This window comes from Rhinoraja longicauda, chromosome 10, assembly GCF_053455715.1.
Source record: "Rhinoraja longicauda isolate Sanriku21f chromosome 10, sRhiLon1.1, whole genome shotgun sequence".
Taxonomy (NCBI): Eukaryota; Metazoa; Chordata; class Chondrichthyes; order Rajiformes; family Arhynchobatidae; genus Rhinoraja; species Rhinoraja longicauda.
This window is the reverse complement of record NC_135962.1, coordinates 61,748,578-61,767,717: the sequence shown is the minus strand read 5'-3', so window position 1 is coordinate 61,767,717 and position 19,140 is coordinate 61,748,578. Positions and strand designations below refer to the sequence as shown.

Genomic DNA, 19,140 nt, shown 5'->3' with positions numbered 1-19,140 from the left:
CCGCCGATGATGGTAGTGGCTGTGTTACAGAAGTAGACCTTCCAGCCCTCTGAGTCCTCACCGACCTTCAAGCAGCCACCTGCACCAACTCTACACTATCTCATTCTATCCGCCCCACAATGCCATCTATTCCCACAGATTCTACTCTTCACCCATACACAGGGGCAACCTACAGCAGCTAATTAGCCCATCAATCTGCATGATGTGGGAAGAAACTGGGGCATGTGGAGGAAATCCACGCACACGGTCAAACTCCACACGAGCAGCAGCGGAGGCTGGGACTCCAGCAGGGATGACGGTGGAACAGCAAAGGCAGGAATTTCTGGGAATAATCTGGAAGATGCACAATCTTGTCATTCCAAAGAGGAAGAAAGATTCTCGGGGGAGAAAGAGGCAACCGTGGCTGACAAGGGAAGTCAATGACAGTATAAAACTAAATGAGAATGTGTGCAACACAGCAAAGATGAGTGGGAAGCCAGAGGATTGGGAAGCTTTTAAAGAACAACAGAAGGTAACTAAAAAGGCAATACGGGGAGAAAAGGTGAAATACGAAGGTAAGCTGGCCAATAATATAAAAGAGGATAGCAAGAGTTTCTTCAGTTATATAAAGAGTAAGAAAGAGGCAAGAGTGGGCGTTGGGCCGCTGGAGAATGATGCAGAAGTGATAATGGGGAATAAAGAAATGGCAGAGGAGTTGAATAACTTTTTTGCATCAGTCTTCACAGTGGAAGACAACAGCAACGTGCCTGAAATTGGCTATCACTGGAGAGAAGGTGCTTGCGATGATGAATGTGGATAAGTCACCTGGACCGGATGGACTGCACCCTAGGGTTCTGAAAGAGGTGGTTTTTGATGAATGTGGAGGTGTTGATCGTGATATTTCAGGAATCACTAGAGGCAGGAGAGGTCCCAGATGAGTGTAAAATTGCCACTATTACGCCGCTGCATAAGAAGGGAGCAAGGCAGAATAGTGGGAACTACAGGCCGGTTAGACTGACTTTAGGTGGTTGGTAAGGTTTTGTCTGTTATAAAGGATGAGGTTACGGAGTTCACAATAAAATAAGCAGAAGTCAGCATGGCTTTGTGAAGGGGAGGTCTTGCTTGACAATTTGCTGGAATTCTTTGAAGAAATAAATAGCAGGACAGACAATGGAGTCAATAGATGTTGTTCACTTAGATTTTCAGAAAGCCTTTGATAAGGTGCCACACGTGAGGCTGCAATGACAAAGATTTAAAGATTGCATGAATGAATTACAACAATTGTTCATCCCTGTCTGGCGTAAAAATAAAACAGAGAAGGTGGCTCAACCGTGGCTAACGAAGGAAATTAGGGATAGTGTTAAATCCAAGGAAGAGGCATCTATCAGAGTATTGAGCATAGAAGTTGGGAGGTCATGTTGCAGTTGTATAAGTCGTTGGTGAAACCACATTTGGAATATTGTGTTCAGTTGTGGGCACCATGTTATAGGATATTGTCAAGCTTGAAAGGGTTCAGAAAAGATTTAAAAGGATGTTGCCAAGACTAGAGGGTGTGAGCTAGAGGGAGAGGTTGAGTTGGCTGGGTCTCTATTCCATGGAGCGCAGAAGGATGAGGGGTGATGTTAGAGAGGTGTATAAGATCATGAGAGGAATAGATCAGGTAGATGCACAGTCTTTTCCCAGATTAGGGGAATCGCGGACCAGAGGACATAGGTTCCAGGTAAAGGGGAAAGATTTAATAGGTGGTGGGTGTATGAAACAAGCTGCCAGAGGAGGTGGTTGAGGCTGGGACTATCCCATCGTTTAAGAAACAGCTAGACAGGTACATGGACTGGACAGGTTTGGAGGGATATGGACCAAGCGCAGGCAAGTGGGACTAGTGTAGCTGGGACATTGTTGGCTGGTGTGGGCCTAAGGACTTGTTTCCACACTGTATCACTCTGTGACTCTATGAAGGGCCTGTTTCCACACTGTATCACTCTATGACTCTATGAAGGGCCTGTTTCCACACTGTATCACTCTGTGACTCTATGAAGGGCCTGTTTCCACACTGTATCACTCTGTGACTCTATGAAGTGCCTGTTTCCACACTGTATCACTCTGTGACTCTATGAAGGGCCTGTTTCCACACTGTATCACTCTGTGACTCTATGAAGGGCCTATTTCCACACTGTATCACTCTGTGACTCTATGAAGGGCCTGTTTCCACACTGTATCACTCTATGACTCTATGAAGGGCCTGTTTCCACACTGTATCACTCTATGACTCTATGAAGGGCCTGTTTCCACACTGTATCAGTCTATCACTCTATCAATCTCCATCATTCTCTATCACTATAAATTGGCCAGAGGAAGCAGCAAACCAGACGACCTAGAGAAATTTAGAATTCATCAGAGGATATATTATGAGGGAAAAATAGAGTATGAACGAAAGCTTGCGGGGGAATATAAAAACTGACTGTAAAAGCTTCTTTAGATATGTGAAGAGAATAAGATTTGTGAAGACAAATGTAGGTCCCTTATAGTCAGAAAAAGATGAATTTATAATGGAAAACAAGGAAATGCCTGACCAGTTAAACGAGTACTTTGGTTCTGTCTTCACTAAGGAAGACACAAACAATCTCCCAGAAATACTAGGGGACCGAGGATCTAGTGGGAGGGAGGAACTGAAGGGAATCCACATTAGTCAGGAAATGGTGTTAGGTAAACTGTTGGGACTGAAGGCAGATTAATCCCCAGGGCCTGATTGTCTGCATCCCAGAATACTCAAGGAGGTGGCCCTAGAAATCGTGGATGCATTAGTGATCATTTTCCAATGTTCTCTCGACTCTGGATCAGTTCCTGTGGACTGGAGGGTAGCCAATGTAACTCCACTTTTTAAGAAAGGAGGGAGAGAGAAAACAGGGAATTATAGACCAGTTAGCCTGACATCGGTAGTGGGGAAGATGCTTGAGTCGATTATTAAAGATGTAATATCAGCGCATTTGGAAAGTAGTGACAAGGTCGGTCAAAGTCAGCATGGATTTATGAAGGGGAAATCATGCTTGACTAATCTGGAATTTTTTGAGGATGTAACTAGCCCAACGGGTTCGCTTGGTCTAGTAACAATTAAGAATAAAGCATAAAACATTCAAACATTAAGAATACACATTACAGTTTAAACATGTGAGTGAAATAAACCACAGCAAAAAGAGACGACAGACTTTTGGATATTGAGTAGAGTTACTACTTGTGTGGCTGTGGCTGCTTTGACAGTCCGGAGTCGCCTTATTTGGTGGCAAGAACAAGGCAGATTATTATCTGAATGGTGTCAGATTAGGAAAAGGGGAGGTGCAACGAGACCTGGGTGTCCTTGTACATCAGTCACTGAAAGTAAGCGTGCAGGTACAGCAGGCAGTGAAGAAAGCCTTCGTACCAAGAGGATTTGAGTATAGGAGCTACTGTAGTTGTACAGGGCCCTGGTGAAACCACACCTGGAGTATTGTCTGCAATTTTGGTCTCATAATTTGAGGAAGGTCATTATTGCTATAGAGGGAGTGCAGCATAGGTTCACCAGGTTAATTCCCGGGATGGCAGGACTGATGTATTATGAAAGAATGGATCGACTGGCCTTATATTCACTGGAATTTAGAAGGATAAGAGGGGAACTGATAGAAACATAAAATTCTTAAGGGATTGGACAGGCTAGATGCGGGACTGAGATGAGGAAAAACCTTTTCACCCAGAGAGATGTGAATCTGTGGAATTCTCTGCCACAGAAGCAAGTGGAGGCCAATTCACTGGATGTTTTCAAGAGAGAGTTAGATATAGTTCTTAGGGCTAATGGCATCAAGGGATAATTTGAGGAAGGACATTCTTGCTGTTGAGGGAGTGCAGCATAGGTTCACCAGGTTAATCCCTGGGATGGCGGGACTGTCATATGATGAAAGAATGAAACGACTGGGCTTGTATTCACTGGAATTTAGAAGGATGAGAGAGAATCTTATAGAAATATATAAAATTATTAAGGGATTGGACAGGCTAGATGCAGGAAATATGTTCCCGATGTTGGGGGGGGGGGGGTTCAGAACCAGGGGTCACAGTTTAAGAATAAGGGGTAGATAAGGGGTAGAGATGAGGAAAAACGTTTTCACCCAGAGAGTTGTGAACTTGTGGAATTCTCTGCCTCAGAAGGCAGTGGAGGCCGATTCACTGGATGCATTCAAAAGAGAGTTGGATAGAGCTCTGAGGGCTAGTGGAATCAAGGGATAGGGGGATAAATCAAGAACAGGGTACTGATTTTGGATGATCAGCCATGATCATATTGAAGTGTGGTGCTTGCTTGAAATGCCAAATAGCCTATTCCTACATCTATTTTCTATGTTTCTATGTGGGGGGACCTCATTGACACACAGAATAGTGAAAGGCTTGGATAGAGTGGATGTGGAGGGGATCCTTACACTAGTGGGAGAGTCTAGGACTAGAGGTCATAGCCTCAGAATTAAAGGATGTTCCTTTAGGAAGGGGATGAGGAGGAATTTCTTTAGTCAGAGGGTGGTGAATCTGTGGAAGGCAGGAGAATGGGGTTAGGAGGGAGAGATAGATCAGCCATGATGGAATGGTGGAGTAGACTTGATGGGCTGAATGGCCTAATTCTACTCCTATCACTTATGAATTAACTGGGCATTGGAACTATGAGGCAACAACATGAATCCTGCAGCTTAGTGCTGCCAAAGGCACACGCTCAAGGGCTTTTTGAACATTTCAATTTAGAAATACATGTGTGGAATCCGCAAAGGAAATGTTCTTGCAATCAGAACATCTGACGAGGGTCATGAGGAAGAATCCATTCTGTCCTTCATTCAACAACATGGCACTCACCTCTCCCTCAATATCAGCAAGACAAAGAAGTGCATTGTTGACTTCTGCAAGTATGGTGGAGCACTTTCCCCCAGACATCAGTGAAGGCTCATGGAAATGGTTGCGAGCTTCACGTGTTTTGGCATCACTACAATAAACCCTCTTTTTAACGGACCTGTTTATAATGGATTCCAGTCATGTCGGACTGAATCTGCTGTAGACCAAGCTCGTTGTTCCACGGATCGGTGCGATTTGTTTTGGAACCATTTTAACTTAGTTTACTTTGGAGATACAGCGTGGAAACACTGAGTCCCTGCTGAGGAGCGACCCGCACACTGTTTCTGTCCTACACTAGGGACAATTCAGTGTGTGGAGGATAGAACTACCGCGGTGGTTCTCTTTCCTCACATTGCAAAGACAAACCCACTGTGACGAGTGTTTTTCCCGTGTGCCCCGCTCACCCCACGCCACACCGCACCCACGTGCCAGCCCGCAGCCCAGCTGCCGACCTACAGCGCCAGAGATCCCCGCCCCGACCCTGGGTGCCCCTGCGATCGACTCTGGGTGGCCCTGCACCACCCCTGGGTGCCCCTGCACACCAGCTACACCCCACACTGTGCCCTGCGCCACCCACAGGAGTCCCACACGAGCAACGGCGATGCAATTGGATCGTGATAGGTATGAGGCGGAGCATCTTGGGAGGAAGACACAATGACTGCCAGAGTACTGGGGAACAGAGGCAGCTCCGTGAGCAAGTCGGAGTATAGAATTATAGAATCAAATGACTGTACAGCACAGAAACAGGCCCTTCAGCCCATGTCATCCACGCTGACCAAGTTGCATGGATCCTTTAAGATGGCAATAAAAGGAAATAACTATGTAGAATACGTGTTCATTTTCTGGAATACAGGGTCAAAGAGCAGTTCAAATCTGGAACAACTTTATACAACATTCACTACCACTCTATCTACGTGTTGCCAGTGACACCAAATATAAACGGGAATCCAAAAATACTGCATTGGCATGCAGATAGTGAAAGAGCTGGAAGAGTAGAGCTATGGCCTTTCAGAGACCAACAAGGATATCTACTCACACAGCACCAGGGTGTGGTGGGAGTGGGAGAGTCAGCAAGCCAGTAAATGCTAGGGCATGAAGAAATGTTGAACACAGAGACCCAGAGCTTCAGGCCCATAGTTCCCTGACAGTTGCAATACAGTATAGGGTGCTGAAGGCATATCATATCTGCTTACCTTCATAGGTCAGGGAATAGAAATTAAAGTTTGGGAAGAAGTGTGGAAGGGTTCTCTGGCAGGTCTGTGGCGAAAGTATACAATGAATGGCAGGACCCTCAGGGGCAGAGGAGTGCCCAGCTTCCTGAAAGTAGCAAAATAAGTTGATAGAGTGGTAAAGAAGGCACATGTCTTCATTGGTCAAGATAGGTTCATGTTCATAAGTGATAGGAGTAGAATTAGGCCATTCGGCCCATCGTCCACTCCGCCATTCAACCATGGCTGATCTATCTCTACCTCCTAACCCCATTCTCCTGCCTTCTCCCCATAACCCCTGAGATCTCTTACTGTCAGACCTATCAGAGAACCCCTCCACACTTGTTCCGCAGGCCGCAACGGAGGAGCAAGGCTCATCCTCTGCGAGCTCTGAAGGGCAGGGCCCTGGGGAGTCATAGAAAAGAGGGATCCAGGAGTGCAGGCACACAGGGGGTGTTGTAGAACAGAGGGACCCAGGAGTGCAGGTACACAGAGAGTGTTGTAGAACAGAGGGACCCAGGAGTGCAGGCACACAGATAGTGTTGTAGAGCAGAGGGATCCAGGAGTGCAGGCACACAGAGAGTGTTGTAGAGCAGAGGGACCCAGGAGTGCAGGTACACAGGGGGTGTTGTAGAACAGAGGGACCCAGGAGTGCAGGTACACAGAGAGTGTTGTAGAACAGAGGGACCCAGGAGTGCAGGTACACAGGGAGTGTTGTAGAACAGAGGGACCCAGGAGTGCAGGTACACAGGGAGTGTTGTAGAACAGAGGGATCCAGGAGTGCAGGTACACAGAGAGTGTTGTAGAGCAGAGGGACCCAGGAGTGCAGGCACACAGAGAGTGTTGTAGAACAGAGGGATCCAGGAGTGCAGGCACACAGGGAGTGTTGTAGAACAGAGGGATCCAGGAGTGCAGGTACACAGAGAGTGTTGTAGAACAGAGGGACCCAGGAGTGCAGGTACACAGGGAGTGTTGTAGAACAGAGGGATCCAGGAGTGCAGGCACACAGAGTGTTGTAGAGCAGAGGGACCCAGGAGTGCAGGCACACAGAGAGTGTTGTAGAGCAGAGGGACCCAGGAGTGCAGGTACATGGATCTCTAAAAGCCGTGACACAGGTAGACAGGGAGTGTTGGAGAGCAGAGGAATCCAGGAGTTCAGGAAATTATCTCTGAAAGTGGTTACACAGGTAGACAGGGAGTGTTGTAGAGCAGAGGGACCCAGGAGTACAGGTACATGGATCTCTAAAAGCCGTGACACAGGTAGACAGGGTGGTCAAGAAGCTTTTGATACATTGGCCTTCATCAGTCAGGGTAATCCTAATGTATGGAATATTGTGTTCAATTTTGATCACCCTGCTAAAGGCAGGATGTCGTTAAGCTGGAAAGAGAGCAGTGAATATTTACAAGGATGTTGTCAGGACTTGAGGATCTGAGCTTTTGAACAGGTACGGTGATAGGTCAAATTTAGAGGGATATGGGCCAAATGCGGGCAGGTGGGACTAGGGTAGATGGGACATTTTGTTGGGCACGGACGAGTTGGGCCAAAGGGCCTGTTTCGGTGCTGTGTGACTCTAATTCTGTATTACTACACCTGTGAGTGTTACTTCTCTCTCTGAGATCCAGTTGCTAGGTGCTTGGGTGGAGTTTAATGGTTGTGTTTTCTCATTTTTTATACCAGGTTTGATGCAATTAACTATCCAAGGGCACAGTTAACCACGTTGCCCTGGGTCTGTTGCCCTATGTAGGGCAGATGGGTAAGGAGGGCACATTTCTTCCCTGAAGGGCCTGAGTGAACCGGCAGGTTTTTATAGTAATTCAGCAATTCTGTTGTGATGAGTTTTTCCCAGCTGGCATGGTGTGTGTGAAGAGTCTGGGTGAGTAGTCGCGGCTCCTGGACCACCCAAGCCTTTGATCAACCACTGTACTGCTATGGTGGCCTGTGACTGCTGGTCGACCCTGCAGCCTTGCCCTAGATCTCCTGCCCTTGTGCCTGGTCTTCCCTCCTCCTCTCCATGGCCATTCTTTCCCAGAAGGCATTTGCACAGATCCACAACTTGGTCAGAAACATTGCCCATGCATGTTTACTCCAAGGTTTTTGATGAGTTCTGGCTGGGTCTGGGCAGCTCCAGGCAGACTTCCAGTCACGCTAACACTGCCTCCCCAAGGACATAAAACATTTGCTTCCCTCCAGGACCCACTTGTCCCGACATCCATTTATAGAGTCATTCATGGAAACAGGCTGTTCGAACCACCTTGTCCACACTGACCAAGTTGACAAGAGTGGGCTAGCTAGTTCCATTTGCTTCCCTCCATCACCCACTTAACCCAACATCCATTTCAAATGGTACAGTGAAGGATTCCAGATTACCAGATAGCTCCTCATCCCCATTTCTGGGTTAATGTGCACAAAACACTTTCTCGATTTAGCTGAGGTTCACACATAAACACGACCCGACTAATATCTCGTTAATGGGAGCAAATGATTAGCTCTAATATAATTACGCCTTAGCAACCTGTGTAAGCTCAGCAACGACCTATCTCCGGGCGAACAATGGTCCTCACAATCTGTGTGTCAAAGGACAGAGCTGCACGCAGATACCAAGCAGCCCTGATTTGCTCAGAGCAGAGCCACAGCCCACTGGTCTCACATTACTGTTAGTGAGAGGGAAGTTTATTTCAGTTGGTAAAGGGCAGCCTCATTGTAACTGTCTGCTGAAAGTGGATATCCTGGTGTAGCATTACTGCGCAGCTGCAGCTGTCCATCTGCGTTGGGGCCAAGGAGTACACTGACAGGCAGCCTGCTCCCTTCAGGAGAGAGCTAGTAACTCTGCAATCCCCAGCTGAGTTTCAGGGTTGTAGGTAACGGAATGAACACACGAGTGTGAAAAACAAATGAGTGGTTTCAGTCAGGCCCATCCAGCCCACCTCCCCAGCCCACCACCCACCCACCTCCCCATACCTACACCACCCACCCACCTCCCCACACCTACACCACCCACCCACCTCCCCACACCTACACCACCCACCCACCTCCCCACACCTACACCACCCACCCACCTCCCCACACCTACACCATCCACCCACCTCCCCACACCTACACCACCCCAGCCCACCACCCACCCACCTCCCCACACCTACACCACCCCAGCCCACCTCCCCACACCTACACCACCCCAGCCCACCTCCCCACACCTACACCACCCCAGCCCACCTCCCCACACCTACACCACCCACCCACCTCCCCACACCTACACCACCCCAGCCCACCACCCACCCACCTCCCCACACCTACACCACCCCAGCCCACCTCCCCACACCTACACCACCCACCCACCTCCCCACACCTACACCACCCACCCACCTCCCCACACCTACACCACCCACCCACCTCCCCACACCTACACCACCCCAGCCCACCACCCACCCACCTCCCCACACCTACACCACCCCAGCCCACCTCCCACCCACCTCCCCACACCTACACCACCCCAGCCCACCTCCCCACACCTACACCACCCCAGCCCACCTCCCCACACCTACACCACCCAGCCCACCTCCCCAGCCCACCTCCCCACACCTACACCACCCACCCACCACCCCAGCCCACCTCCCCATACCTACACCACCCACCCACCTCCCCACACCTACACCACCCACCCACCTCCCCACACCTACACCATCCACTCACCTCCCCACACCTACACCACCCACCCACCTCCCCAGCCCACCACCCACCCACCTCCCCACACCTACACCATCCACCCACCTCCCCACACCTACACCACCCACCCACCTCCCCAGCCCACCACCCACCCACCTCCCCACACCTACACCATCCAGCCCACCTCCCCAGCCCACCACCCCAGCCCACCTCCCCACACCTACACCATCCAGCCCACCACCCCACACCTACACCACCCACCCCACCTCCCCACACCTACACCACCCACCCACCTCCCCACACCTACACCACCCACCCACCTCCCCACACCTACACCACCCACCCACCTCCCCACACCTACACCACCCACCCACCTCCCCACACCTACACCACCCACCCACCTCCCCACACCTACACCACCCACCCACCTCCCCACACCTACACCACCCACCCACCTCCCCACACCTACACCATCCAGCCCATCTCCCCACACCTACACCATCCAGCCCATCTCCCCACACCTACACCATCCACTGGAATCTGAAACCATTGATGTCATTGAAGATACACAGCAGGTCAGGCAGCACCCATGGAGAGGGCCAGAGATCACTATTCTCTTACAGTGCTTCCCAAGAGGCCTCTGGACCGGTTCTTGAGCAAGCAAGGCCTAGAGGGACGTGGAATTAGTGCAGGCAAGTGGGATTGGTGGGTGGTACAGACATGTTGGCTGAAAGACCTTTTTCAATGACATACAACACTCACTCAAGTAGGCTGTGAGGGAAATTGAGCAGCTCAGGTTTAACAGGTTCCCACTCTACTAGAAATGCTAAACTAGACTGCAGATCAACTGCAGCAACCTGTGAACCTTTCTCCTACCATCCCTCATTCTGAGGACTCTGCCAGGAGTTTGGTTACACCGCCCTCACCATTATGTTTCCAGGCAGTATGACAATAAACATGACTTCCCCAGTCTGTGGAGGTGCTCGCATTTACCTGGACTCCAAGTGAAATCTGCATTCTCTCCAAGGTTTTGCTGCAGTCCTCTGGATACAAAGGCCAAGATCGCAGCATTGCATTGACATTTCAAAGTGGGCGTACACTGGGCCAGAGCCTCTCTTCCAGCTTTTCACTGTCAGGAAAAACAACATTTGCTGTTCAAAGTATAACCTCACAATGAAATCTATGTGCTTCTGTCCACCTTTCCCCGATGTGCAGGTGTTGACAATGTCTATCAATATCCCTTATGCCCCTCAATGGTGCATTAGTCCATTCATGATATTTCACAATTGCCAAAACTTGACTTAAAAATAGTGATGGCACGGTGGTGCAGCGGGTAGAGCTGCTGCCTCACAGCACCAGAGACCAGGCTTCAATCCTCAACTCGCTCTTGTGTGGAGTTTGCACCTTCTCCCTGTGAATGGTTGATCAATGGTTGGCATGGACTTGATGGGCTGAAGCTGTATCGCTAAAGCAAACTAAACTAAATCTGGAGCTTCTTGGGTAGTGAAGGAGAGGAATTAATTCAATTCTTCAAATGGTCAAGCAGAAGTTTCCTGAAAGTGTTGGCACAGATAGGGCAAGGTTACACACTTGCTTCCATCGGTCAGGGCACTGAGTACAGGAGTTGGGATGTCATGTTTATTATCATAAAAAGCTGCAATGAGATTCCTTGTCACATGAAGCTCATCGAGGAAACAATAAAATGATAAACAGTAAAGATAGATATCACAATAGATACAACGACAAAATGTAAACCATCTTTATAGTGCACAGGTTGCAGTGCAATCTGAAATAGACCAAAAAATACTGACGTGCAAGAATGAAAGATGTATGTACGGTAGATGATGCAGGGAAGGAAGACTAAAGGAAAGCTGAGTACCAGTAATATAGAATAAAGGATATTGTTCTAAAAGGGTGCAGGAACAGAGAGACCAGGGGGTATGAGTGCACAGATCATTGAATGTGACAGGACAGGCTGAGAAAGAGTTAATGATGCAAGTGCAACTTTGTGGTTTATCAGTGGGGGACTTGAGGTGTAGAAGTCATGCTGATCCGTTCCATCATAAAACACGGGCCTGGCCTCAGCTGTGAATCGTGTTCAGATTGAGAGTGTTTGGGGGTTATCAGAGATTTGTGGGAATGGCTCCTGAACTACACACAAGGACAGATTGGGAGTGCTGGGACTGCTTTCTTTGGAAAAGGCTGAGGGGGAGATCTGAGAGATTACTAAATGATGAGAGAGCCAGACTGAGTGGACAGTGAGACACTGTTCCTGTTGCTGGAGGGATCAAGGACTTTAGTTTGTAAGTATAAAATAAAGGGAACAAAAATTGAGAATAACACACGAAAAACTCTTTATAGACAGAATGTGTTTGGAAGCTGTAATGCCTGCTTGCAGATGTGGTTGTGACAGGTTTGCTTGTGGCCTTCAGGGGAAATAGGAGAAACATGTGGGAGAGACTAAATGGCAAGGCCTTGCAGAGAGCGCCAGGTTGGAATTAGAGAGCTGCACCCGAGTGGCGGAGAGTTGGAGCAAAGCGGATGGGGAGCAGCCACTGGTCTCAGCTGTCTTTCCCAGTGAATGGCCGGGCTGTGGAACAGGCTGCCTGACCACTGTCCATCATCAATGGCCGGGCTGTGGAACAGGCTGCCTGACCATCATGAATTGCCGGGCTGTGGAACAGGCTGCCTGACCACTGTTCATCAATAATGGCCGGGCTGTGGAACAGGCTGCCTGACCACTGTCCATCATGAATGGGATAAGTTGGGAATTTTCCAGTTTTCCCCCCAATTATCCCAGGGTTTCTGATACCTTCCTGTGCATTTCTGAGCTGTGTCAGGGATGCAGGGAATCTCCAGGCCGGATGCACAAGGCAGCCTGGATGGTGGAATCACAGGAATCTTTCTTATTTTAGAGCTCTGCTCAAATTGCCTCAGTGGATATACCCTCTAGATATGTCCTTTGAGTGCTGTGGTGACAGTCCCCCTGATTAATAAAGCAACTCCTCTTTTACCTCCCTCTTTAGCATGTCTGAAACATCACAAGCCAGGAATACTGAGCTGCCAATCGTGTTTCTCTCACAACCGGGTCTCTGTAATGTGCACAACATTATAGTCGCAAGCACCGATCCAGCCTATGTTCATCTGTTTTCCTATACTCCTTGCATTGAAGTAAACACATTTCATTCCATCAGTGTCACCATATTCCTTCACCTCTCCCTGCATGTTCTTCCTTTGGCACTTACTGGTCCTAACCTCTACCTTTCCATCACTCATTACAATGTCTGACCGATCACTCTGGTTCCCAGCCCGTGCCTCCCAAGTAGCACTTAGCGAACCTGTCTGCAAGGATTCCGATCCCCCTCCAGTTAGATCGAACCCTCCTTCTTGTACACCACTGCCCCAAAAGAAATCAAAACGATCCAAAAATCTGAATCGCTGCCTCCTACACTAACTCCTCAGCCACGCATTCTTCTGTTCTATCTTCCTATTCCTGCCCTCATTGAGCAGTGGGTGTAAGGCTGAGATACCCTTTTGCCTAACTCCCTATATTCATCGCTTTTCCTACCCATGTTAATTGTGCCCACTTGTACAACAACTTCCCTGCCCGCCCCCATGTCCCCTTGTGAATGATGAGCAGCCGCTCAGAGCCTGGCACCAGGAAGACAACAAACCATCCAGTCTTGTTTGCTGCCACTGGCTCTCCTGTCTGTCCCCCTAATTAATGAGTCCCCATCACTATTGCTCTGCCTGTGCCTCACCGCCAGGCATGCTGTCTGCTGCTGCTGCTCTCACCTCACTGGTCATCTCCGCCCACAATATCCAAAGGGGTATACGTCTTCTGATGGGAAATGGCCACAGGCATAGCACTCCCTGCACTTCCACCTGCAAAAGGTGAATGTGTAAGGTTGCCTTCACACTGACGTTGCTCATGCTGGCTCAGCTATTGGAGAGCCTGGTGAACTCTATGACCATTTGAGGACAAGCATGGCAGCCATTCTGACCACTCACCCCCGGCTGGGAATTTTCCATGGTCAATAATTGTTGAGGTGGAGGGAAGTTCTTATCTCTCTGCATATTGTGCATTGTCTAGTTCTGTGAAGTATTACCTACTATTCCCTGGTAATGATCTATTTCTACAAATAATCAACAATTGTACGCCTGCACTGTTTAGCAATATGATGCATATACCATGGGTTCAGTCCAATCATTATGAATCTTGGAAATCATCCCAAAACAATAGTCGTTACTATTTACCAATAATTTAGTTGTTCAAGTTTAAATTATGGACAGAGTAATAAAAGCAATTTAACTGGATTCAAGGATTGTTGAAGCTGCTAACGCAGGTATAATTCAGCAACAATGAGCATGTCGGCAACTGGTTACAGAGCCTCAGATCTGCAGAACAAGGCCATGGACCTGGCAGTCCTGGAGGGAATGTCTTGTTTGGAATGATGAATAGGGGGGAGGGGGGTGGAACTTTTGGCAGTGGGATCACCTGGGAAATGAGGGAGAATGATCCTATGAATGGAGGAGTATAAACCACATGCAGTTTAGCTCGGTATCATGGCCAGCACAGTCATGGTGGGCCAGAGGACCTCTTCCTGTGCTGGAGTAACTCAGTGGTAACTCAGCGGGACAAGCATCTCTGGAGAGAAGGAATGGGTGATGTTTCGGGTCCAGACCCTTCTTCAGACTAAAGACGTCACCCATTCCTTCTCTCCAGAGATGCTGCCTATCCCGCTGAGTCACTCCTGCACTTTGTGTCTATGTGCACTGTTGGATGTTCTATGAATACTGGTGGTTGGAGGAAGGTGAAATTAAAAGGAACTCTGATCTGATTCTGCGATGGAGAAGATGGGGTGAGAACAGAAAAGACAGAAGAGCAATCGACTCAGGTGGCAGCTTCCCAAACCACAGGGCAGGGGAATCCACAACTGAGGAGAGACATAGTGACCACTGGAATGATACGTGTAGTGGTCAGACCTGACAGAATGGAAGGATTGAGTCCGTACTGGAAGCAGGTTGGGAGAGCAAGTAGTCAAGGTGATTGGGGGAGGCCATAAATGTGAAGTACACAGGGCTGCTGCCCTTTTCTCTAAAATGGAGATAGGGTCAAGGAAGAGTTGTATTTTTAAGTGGCTGCTGCTGGTGAGGTTAGAAATCTGAAACAGTAACAGAAAATGCTGGAAGTACATGGCAGGTTGAAAAGCCTTAGTAAAGACAGGAATGGGATTAGTGGACAGGCACTGGAATGTTGGCCCTTAGCTCCATACAAAGCGAGGTGGCGTGCTACTGACGTGGGAAGCTCATCTGGAGGTATGTTCAGTTCAAGGTCCAGGCTGCCAGGGCTGTGAACACCACCACGATAACCTTCAGTTGCTAATACCTGTAGTGGGCTTGATGACTGTCCTGTGGTGAGGACATAGAGGGATGTCGAGCCAAGGTGGGGAAGTCGATCAGCCACTGAATAGTGGATGACCACTGGACATTCCCATTGCATTCTTTTCCCCCACACACCGTCAGGTTGGCTGCTTAGTTCTTACATTTTCTTTTTATATTTGCATGTTCAATCATTTGCCTCGATTCAAATAAATACATTATTTATTCGGTGAGATCACCAACAATTATTTGGAGCCTTGTTTGAGACTCCCAGCAGTTTTTATAAATAAACTTTATTATATAAGATAATTTGTGAATTGCTTGTTGATAACCTAACCTTGATTTTACTACCTCCATAACTTATTTAGCGCACACCATAAGGATTGATTAATATTTCATAACTGAATGAGTTTGCCCTTGAAGCTGCTCGGGCATTCATTGATGGGAGAGTCAAAGGTAGATTAGTGTTCCTGTGCTAAGAAGATGAACTGCATTAGATGTTCCTTTAGCCCTCTGAATTCCAGAGCACAACCGCAGTCCTGAACATGCCTGCCTTGTGGGACATCCCACATTTCAACCGCAAGGAAAGAGTGGTATTTGGAGTGCTGACACAAATACAAGAGGCCAAGGTATGAAAGCCCACAACCAAAGAATCAGGTTAAATCTCAGTCCTGCCACAGCTGCTCATAAGCAGAAGCAGACAACTAAATAGCCAACAGGAGAATGTTCCCAGAACAGTCCCATCCTCAGTGACAGCAGAGTCCAGCACTGATTGCATAAGGTCATAAGTGATAAGAGCACAATTAGGCCATTTGGCCCATCAAGTCTACTCTGCCATTCAATCATGGCTGAGCTATCTCTCCCTCCGAACCCCTTTCTCCTGCCTTCTCCCCATAACCCCTGACTCCCGTACTAATCAAGAATCTATCTTTAGTTTATTATTGCCACATGCATCGAGGCACAGTGAAAAGCTTTTTGGTGCGTGCTATCCAGTCAAAGACTATACATGATTACAATCAAGCCGTCCACAGTGTACGGATAAAGGATAAGGGGTGGAACATCTAGTGCAAGATACAGTCTGATAAAGTCCAATTAAAGATAGTTCGAAAGTCTCAAATGAAGTGGATGGGAGGTCAGGACCGCACTCTACCTGGTGAGAGGATGGTTTGGTTGCCTGATAACAGTTGGGAAGAAAGTGTCCCTGAATCTGGAGATGTGCGTTTTCAAACTTCTGTATCTCATTTCTGATGGAAAAGAGGAAAGGGGAGAAGGGCGGGGTGAGACTGATCCTTGATTAGTCAGACCTGCAACCAGGTTTAGTCAGAAGTGCTGATGAAACCTCTTCCTCCTGGGACCTGCTCCATTGTTGCAGTGGTCAGCACTGCTCCTTCACGTCTCTGGGGTCCTGGGTTCAATCCTGACATTGGGAGAACTTTACACATTCTCTCATATTTTTATGGGTTTCACCAGATGCTTCAGTTTCATCCCATATCTAAAACCTGTTGCTACTGTAAGTTAGACATTAGTGATGTGCAAAAGAACTAAGGGGAGTTGGTCGACATGAGAGAGAATATTGCTGGGCTCCAGGGAAATAAGGTGTGGGTAATGTTGGGAGCCAGCATGATCCTCCTTCTATGGTCAGTAACTTGATTCATTCCACTGGACACAGCAAAGCCTATGGGATCAGATGACATTCCAGCTGTAGCACTGAAGACCGTATTCCAGAACCAGCTGCTCCTCTAGCCAAGCGGCAGTCCAGCTAAAGCACTGGCATCCACTCAACAATGGGGACAATTGTCCAGGAATGTTCTGTTTACAAAATGTAAACAACTCCATTCTGGCAAGTTCCCATCCAATCAGTCTCTCAGTCTTCAGCAGAACGAAGGAAGGTGACATCGACAGTGGCCCGAAGTGGCAGGTTCTCACCAATAACCCGTTCCCCAATGCCCCGTGTGGGCTTTACCAAAGGTAAGGTGAGAGTGACTGCCTACAACATCGAGGTAGCATTTGCCCAAATGCTGTTACATTGTCCAGGTAACAGAGGTAATGGAGGTCACAGAGAGAACAGTCCAGTGGTTGCAACCATTGTTCACACACAGGAAGGTGGCAGTGACTGTTGGGTGTCCTCAGAGTAGTGTCCTGGGCCCAATCATCTCCAGCTGCTTCATCATTGACATACGGTCAGATGGGGCCCTGAGTTCCACAAGATGCGACCCACACCCTCCAATGCCACTGTCTTATGCTTCTCGGTGCTGGTAAAGTCAGAGCTTCTTTCGCGAGATTAACTCTTGGAAAGTGGCCGGCCCAGATGGAGTTGCCAGATGGGTTCTGAACGAGTTCCAATCAGTGGGCTGCAGTCTTTGCCGACATCTTCAACCTTTCACTTCAACAGTCTACTGTCCCCATCTCCTTCAAGGAAACCTCCAGCATTCCAGCCCCCAAGAAAATTAAGGTGACCTGCCTCAATAATAATAATAATAATAATGCATTTTATTTATATAGCGCTTTTCTTATACTCAAAGACGCTTTACAGAGATTTTGAGAACATAGGGAAATGAATAAATAGATAAATAAGTAAATAAATAAATGAACAGAGAAAGGAGACAGAAGGTGAGGTGACCTTCAGTGGTTGAAGGCAGTACTGAACAGGTGAGACTTCAGCGATGTTTTGAATGTGGTGAGTGTGGAGGAGTCTCTAACGGTTTGGGGTAGTGAGTTCCATAGGGTGGGAGCAGCGATGGAGAAAGCCCTGTCCCCCCAGGATCTGAGTTTGGTCCGGATGTGGGGGGATAGGAGATTGGCAGCGGCAGAGCGGAGGGTGCAGGTGGGAGTGTGCCTGTGGAGGAGGTCGGTCAGGTAGGATGGGGCCAGGTTATGGAGGGCTTTGTAGGTTATGAGGAGGATTTTGTACTGGATTCTCTGGGGGATGGGGAGCCAGTGGAGTTTATAAAGTACGGGGGTGATATGGTCACGGATCGAGGTGTGTGTGAGTAGACGGGCAGCGGAGTTTTGAATGTATTGAAGTTTATTGATGATTTTTGAGGGTGCGCCATAGAGGAGGCTGTTGCAGTAGTCCAGACGGGAGGTGATGAAGGCGTGGATGAGGGTTTCTGCAGCTGTGGAGGAGAGGGATGGACGGAGACCCAGTAACTCTAACCCAATGACCCAGTAACTCTAACATTCAACCGATGAACGATTGGCAATGGCCCACATCTGCGGCAATCTCCCGGACGGACACTCTCGACCGTTTCCAAATAGGTCTGCAGAGGGCACCGTCTCTCTTGCATTGCATTCAGCTCTGGTTCACCACAACAATAAGCACACCTATGTCAGGAGGTTATACATTGATTACACAGTCTTAAACAGCATAATATTGAATAAGCTCATCTCAAAAGGCCTTGCCTTGTGGCCTCCATCTGCAAATAGCTTCTGGACTTCCTGACCAGCAGCCCTCAGTCGGTGCATTCCATCCATCCTGACCCTCACCGCTGGTGCCCTTTCGGGTTTTGTGCTCAGTCCTCTGCTCCATTCCCTGTACTGTTTAGATATGACTGTGGCCAAGTAGAAGGCCAACTCAATCTTTTAACTTTGCCGATCATACTACTGTTGTCAGCTGGATCAATGACAATGATGAGATGGAGTACAAGGAAGAGCGTGGGAACCTTCTGTCATGGTATCAGGACAACAACCTAGCCCTTAATATCAGCAAAACCAAAGAGTTGACCAAAGCAACCTGGGGAGGGGTGGGGTGGTGGTGAACACAATCCTGAGATGGTTCCTTGGCATCCATATCAATAGACAATAGGTGCAGGAGGAGGCCACTCGGCGCTTCGAGCCAGCACCGCCATTCAATGTGATCATGGCTGATCATTCTCAATCAGTACCCCGTTCCTACCTTCTCCCCATACCCCCTGACTCCGCTATCCTTAAGAGCTCTATCTAGCTCTCTCTTGAATGCATTCAGAGAATTGGCCTCCACTGCCTTCTGAGGCAGAGAATTCCACAGATTCACAAC

General features: G+C 48.4%; 1 protein-coding gene across 1 annotated transcript in view; it reads left to right on the top strand.

The window, feature by feature from the left end:
* Nucleotides 1-15,670: 15,670 nt before the first annotated feature.
* The window catches only part of LOC144597549 (choline/ethanolamine transporter flvcr2a-like), a 109,639-nt gene continuing 106,169 nt past the window's right edge, over nt 15,671-19,140 (top strand). The window contains exons 1-3 of the mRNA XM_078407027.1: nt 15,671-15,754; nt 17,160-17,305; nt 18,739-18,868. Of these exons, the coding sequence (XP_078263153.1) occupies nt 15,671-15,754; nt 17,160-17,305; nt 18,739-18,868 (360 nt within the window). The remainder of the gene's footprint in view (nt 15,755-17,159; nt 17,306-18,738; nt 18,869-19,140) is intronic.